This window comes from Pelodiscus sinensis, chromosome 16, assembly GCF_049634645.1.
Source record: "Pelodiscus sinensis isolate JC-2024 chromosome 16, ASM4963464v1, whole genome shotgun sequence".
NCBI classification, from domain to species: domain Eukaryota; kingdom Metazoa; phylum Chordata; order Testudines; family Trionychidae; genus Pelodiscus; species Pelodiscus sinensis.
The window spans coordinates 4492280-4498279 of NC_134726.1; the positions used below are offsets into that span (position 1 = coordinate 4492280).

The following is a 6000-nucleotide window of genomic DNA, read 5'->3' on the forward strand; positions in this document are numbered from 1 at the left end:
GGACACATTCTGGAAGTTTTCTTTGATTCAAACACTGTCACATATCCTAAAGATCACCCAACTCAGTTCAATATCTGGAATTGAACCGAACTTACAAATCTGTACTAGCTGGGAGGACATGGGAGGAATGACAGGAAAAAGTAACTTATTTATGGAACGCAATTATGTGCAGGAAAGCGAAGGCCTTCAATGGAAAACAAACGGCTAAATTTGGCAACTTCTACTTTTGGATGGCATGGGGAGAATCCAGTGTCAGGAAGCCTTTGAGGCCAAAGCAAAAACACTTCCAGGGATTGCTATGTGCTCCATTTGGTACAGAGGAATATGATGGGCCTGTCACTCAAGCGATAAAGAACATGTAGTCACCAGCCGTCCGGTCACACCAAGCATCCCATTCCATAGTTACACAGAAAAGCTCTATCACAAATACATAAAATTGACAAACCCACTACCACATGCTGACACTCCTTCCGACGAGCCAAATGCAAACCTGAAAATGCAGCTCATTTGAATCACTCTTCAGTATACATGAGAGGACCACCCAGGACCATGACTGATGCATTATCCCTACATCTTTCACCAGCCCTAGCATCACATCGGGCTCTCCATCAGCTCCTCAAGATTAGAAACATGGGTTGGGGATGATTAACAGAAATGATAAACCGCCAGGCACAATTCTCAGTGTCCACAGATAATTCAGACTGACTAGCAAAAAAAAAAGCTTGCATGCCAGAGAAAATTTCCAATGAAAAGGCAGCAGTCATCCCCAAAATTGATATAGGTTGGACCTCCCTGGTCCGGAACACTCAGGACCCGAACCAGGGAGTTTTCTGGATCAGGGGAAGTCAAGGCTCCCTTCCCGGCCATCAGCCCCACTCCTGGGCACCAGGTCCAGCCACTGGGCTCTGCTCCTAGCCCCACTGCCACCAGTACCAGCCAGGACAGCCCTCCCCACTGCTGGGCTGCGTTCCTGGCCTCTGGCCCCACTGGCACTGGCCGGGCCACCCCCACTCTCAGCCAGTCTCTCTGGCCCAGCAAGACCCATGGTCCAACAGCTTTCATGAAAGTTCTACAGTCACAAAACACTTGCAATTGAGTTCTCTCACTAACATACCTGAACTCTCTCCCCTCACTGTATCTCCTGGTTGATGTGGCACGCTGAGTAGCTGTCTCCAAAAGCAGCTTTTGAGTGAGCCTGCTGGACGGGGCTGAATCTCGGCTGGTTTCCTCTTCGGTGTCTTGGTCACACTTCCACTCCTCATCCTCGTTAAGGGTAGGCAAATATCCAGGCAGTCCTTTCCCTGTCCCAGACCCTGAGCTCTGATCACTATAAATTTTAGGACTTTCCCCACCTGTCCTTGTATATTCCAAATAAATATCGGACTTAAGGAACAAAGGATAGGTATTATCTTCGATCATGCACTGAATCTCAGTTTGGGCCTGGTCAAACATGTCCGGATCAATTTGCAGTTTCATGACACAATCTTTAATGAAGCTTTTAGTGGCTGGTTTGATTTGCCGGGACACGATCCCATTATTATCCAGAATGTATTTTTTGTAAATTGCTTTAGCCAATTTGAGCCTCTTTTCTTCATTGGCGACACAGGGCTCTAGCTTCCTGAAGCCACTGCAGGCAAACCAGAAGTCCAGCAAATCTCCACAGTCCTCCTGCTTCAGGAAAGTCCTGAACAGATTTATCCCATCTTGATCATCCAACAAGGAGTGCAGCGACTCGGCCCATCTCAAGTAGGGTGGAGTCGGAGAAGCACTCCCTTCAGGCTCGTACCCCAAATCCAAATCAGAGCGCCTTGGGGTTGCTGTAGAAGTCTCATTTTTAATCACGTCACTTTTCCCAGAATAGAAGCCATGGCTGATTGGCCTTGGATCCGTAGAAACTAGCTCACCCTCCTCACCAGGGACCGGTGGCCTTGGAGCATCTTCGGTGAAGCTTCCCCCAAGATCCAAAGGGAAGCCTTTCCCGTGGATATTCATTTTTATGGTGCCTGCTTGCACAGAAACAAGGAGGGACCAGGCTAAGCCTCAAAACACCAGTATCAGGAGTTCCAGAGTGAATGTGTTTGTCCTGTTGAAACAAAACGAGAACAAAATTAAAAATACTGCAGACAAAAATTCTAACGTGACTATTTTTAGAGCACGCCAATATTTCTATTACAGAGGTACTGAAACAAACAATCCTAAAAGGATTTATATATTTCATAAAGAGGAGATTTACTTGAATTTTAACATGTATATCCTAAACTCATAAAATAAGCAGTAGTTTTACATAGCTAAATACTAGGTAAATTCACATCTCCATAACAATTTTGGAATTTCTTTCAGAGTATGAAAAAATTCTCTGAAAATACTCCCAATTAGCACTAAAAATCAAGAATATAATGTAATCAAGCCATATACGTTCCAATACAATCACCATTACACACTATGAAATTCCCCTCCAGTCCTTGGCACATTTTGACATCACCTCAGCACTTGAAAAGCATTTTGAGCATTAATTAGGGTAAGTGAATAATATCCCTTAGTGAAATTAAAAGCATCATCATTCCCAGAATATTTTGCATATTTCTCAATGACACTCCTGTAATAAAGGAACATAATGTAAAAATTGTGTGTATGGCACAGCACTATTGAATATATCATCATACTTCATGGAGCAGGAGCTATTTACTGAAGTTTCACATAAGCTAACAAACATTATTTGCTGCTGACCCTGAGAACAGTCCTAGCCACCACCTGAGAAGAAATAATCAAACAATATTTAAAAAAGTAATTTGAACCAACATGGTGCAAAAAAAAAGGTATGTCTGGAGACAGGAGTAGAGTTGTACAACCTCTGGTACCTACTTGTGTACTAAATCAATATAACCTAAATTCTTTCAAGACACTAACAAAAGTTGAGTGTTACAAAATAATTCTGGGTCAACTAAAAAACCTGCAAAAGTGGCGAGGAATCCTGTGGCACCTTATCGACTAACTGAAGTGTAGGAGCATAAGCTTTTGTGGACAAAGACCCACTTCGTCAGATGCATGTGAGTCATGCATCTGACGAAGTGGTCTTTGCCCACGAAAGGTGCCACAGGACTCCTCGCCGCTTTTGCAGATTCAGACTAACACGGCTCCCCCTCGGATAAAAAACCTGAATGCTGTAAAGCTGCAGCTGTCTCACAGAGCACTTCTTTAAATGGACTAACTCAACTGCATGTGAAAATATACCAAGGGAAATAATTGTGAAATAAAAGCCACTCTCACAAAGCAAAGCCCACACAAACCAATGCATCTTTTGGACAACTTTCCCCGAGCTGAACAAATACAGCTAGAAGGTGCCCTTCCTGGCCTTCAAGACACCCGACAGTTTGCGCATCATCACAAAACAAGACAACATGGGAAACAACCAGGCTGAGTGATTTTAATTCCCAGGTAACTGTGGGTTTCAACTGGCTTTGTGATCCTGAGGCCAAGAGATACAGTTACTCAGCACAGCTACTGGGCCAAAACACACACGCGCGCTATGCTGAGGTTTGCCTGAACACCTGCAATTTCGGATCCAATCATTCCGCCCTCTGCCCCGTTCGCGGTGCGTTTCTCGTCCCTACGAGAGCAGCCAGGCCCCGGGGTTCATCCGAGCCCCACCACACGGACCCGCGAGTCCCCGGCCCCCCGTGAAACGTCGCCCCCTTTCCCAGCGCGTTGCCTCGCTCGCCCGCACTGACCCACAAGCCATTTTGCTCCGAGGCGCGGGCCAGGCCCGGGTGCGACTCGCCAGGCCAGGGCGCCCCGGCCCACGCCGCGGGGACACACGCGCCGCCTGAGGGCCCGGCGCGGGATTTCCAGCCTGTCACCTCCCCCTGCGCGGATCGGGGCTCCCGAGGGGCGGCCGCTGCCTCCCGGCTCCCCGGCCGGGCGCTGACAGCAGCCGCGGCTCCGCCTGAGCCGGCAGGACGCGGGGCCCGGGACCCCCGGAGCCCGGCCCCCCGCACGCCCGGCCCGGCCCCAGCGGCCTAGCGGCGGCCCGTCCCGGCGGCCCCACAATGGGGCGGCCTCCCGGCTCGGCCTGGGCCTGGCTCCGCTCGCTCACCCGCTCGGAGCAGCCGCGGCGCGGGGCCCGGCCCATGCGGCTCAGCCGCGGCGGCAGGCGGGGAGCGCGGGCGGCGGCCGCCGGGGAGCAGCGCAAGGCGGGCGGCCCGGGACCCCCATGGCCGCGGCCGCGGGCTCTGGCGGCGACACGGAGAGCGGCGAGCCCCGCACGGCTCAGCCCAGCCGGGAGAGACCGGCTCCGCCGCGCCCCCCGCGCCTCCGCCCGGTACTGCGGGAGAGCCCGAGCCCGCCGCGGGGCCGGGAGCCCGAGCCGGGGGGCGCAGCAGGGCCCCGGCGGCTGAGGAGGAGCGGGCGCCTGCAGCGCGGCGGGGAGCCCGGCCGAGCCCGCTCCGGTTCCCCGGCGCTGGGAAGACGCGGAAACGTCCGAACTGTGCCCGGAAAACGCAAAACCTGCCTCTCGGCGAGCCGCGGACCTGGGCCAGCTCCCGGGGCGGGGATCTTCTAAGCGGCATCAAACCCCCCCGTCCCCATCTCCGCGGCCACAGGCACCTTCAGACAGGCAACCCGAGCGTGTCCCCGCAGCAGCCTGCAGGGAGAAACGCCACCAGCGCGCTCGGCTCCATCCCCGGCTTCCCATTAGCTACCTCTGCAGCTGCTGCACACGCCTGGCTCCTGATAAGGAACAGGCTCCAACTCTTTCCTCCCGCCTCCAGTCCTAGGTCCTGGGAGTCAGGAGGGACCAGGGAAGGGGGGAAAGGGAAGGCCACAGCCTCAGAGACCCAAGTTGGTACCTTGGCTCCAACTGCAAACACTTCTGCGGTGTGGCAGAGGAAAGCCCTGGTGGGACTGAGGCAGAGGCACAAAAGCTAATGCTAGGCCCTAGCTCCTGGAGTCCTGGTAATCTCACAATCTCTGTTTTAGTAGACACAAACAGTTAGGTTGTGTCTACATTGGCATGATTTTGCGCAAAAGCGAGCGCTTTTACGCAAAAACATGCTGCCTCTCTACACTGGCGGGGAGTTCTTGTGCAAGAACACTGACTTCTAATGTGTGAAATCAGTGCTTCTTGCGCAAGAACTATGATGCTCCCGCTCAGGAAAAAGGCCTCCTCTTGCGCAACTGTTCTTGCGCAAGAGGCCAGTGTAGACAGGCAACATGCTTTTCTTGCGCAATAAACCCCGATGGCTAAAATGGCCATCGGAGCTTTCTTGCGCAAGAGAGCGTCTATACTGGCACGGATGCTTTTGCGCAAAAGCACATCTCTTGCGCAAAAACACATGCCAGTGTAAACGCTCTCTTGCTCAAATACTTTAACGCAAAAACTCTTGCGTTAAAAGTATTTGCGCAAAATCTTGCCAATGTAGATGTAGCCTGTACGTCTAGCCTGCCTGGGTGGAATTGTTTGAAAACAGGGCAGAAGCGTCACGGATGCCAGAGTCTGCAGGGAGCCTGACTCAATAACTCTGAGGAGGGGATTATGGTCTGTGCACCCCGCAGTGTGAGCCCCCCTGCTCTGAGGGGCTTGGCCCACCCACTTCAGGTGCTGGGACAAGAACAGGAGAAACCTGTTGCTCACAAAAGGGAGGAAAACTTGCTGCTGCTTCTAGGCAAGAAGTGGGCTCCGTGCTGCTGTACCTGCCTCTCCAAGCGTGGAACTGAGGGCACTGCCACGTCAAGTGCGCAAATGGGGCCACAGGGGCCAATTGTGGGGCTGTTCCCAAAGGCCTGGAGAGCCTTCATCCAACCCAGCCCTGGTGGGAGACCCGAACAGAGCGATCATCTTTGCTGATTGCAGTAAGGGAAAAACCCTGTGAAAAACAAGGGACAAGGCTTTATTTGAAGGGACATTTCCCTTCACATCTGTGATTTTTCTCTTGTGTACATTTCTCCTGCCTGAAGCATACCAGGCAGTCAGTATCGGCTTCAATGTCGTGTCAAACGGTACTT

At 52.2% G+C, this 6000-nt stretch overlaps 1 protein-coding gene across 5 annotated transcripts in view; it reads right to left on the reverse strand.

The window, feature by feature from the left end:
* Positions 1-4709, reverse strand: part of AXIN1 (axin 1) — a 102059-nt gene extending 97350 nt beyond the window's left edge. Inside the window, exons 1-2 of one of the 5 annotated variants that reach the window (XM_075899160.1) lie at positions 4603-4709; positions 1115-2083 (exon numbers count right to left, since the gene is read on the reverse strand). In XM_075899160.1, the coding sequence (XP_075755275.1) occupies positions 1115-1992 (878 nt within the window). In that variant the 5' untranslated portion in view covers positions 1993-2083; positions 4603-4709. Of the gene's footprint in view, positions 1-1114; positions 2084-3728; positions 4025-4093; positions 4391-4507 lie in introns of those variants that run through there. The other 4 variants (XM_075899159.1, XM_075899162.1, XM_075899158.1 and 1 more) reach the window with 4 other exon arrangements.
* Between the last annotated feature and the right edge of the window lie 1291 nt (positions 4710-6000).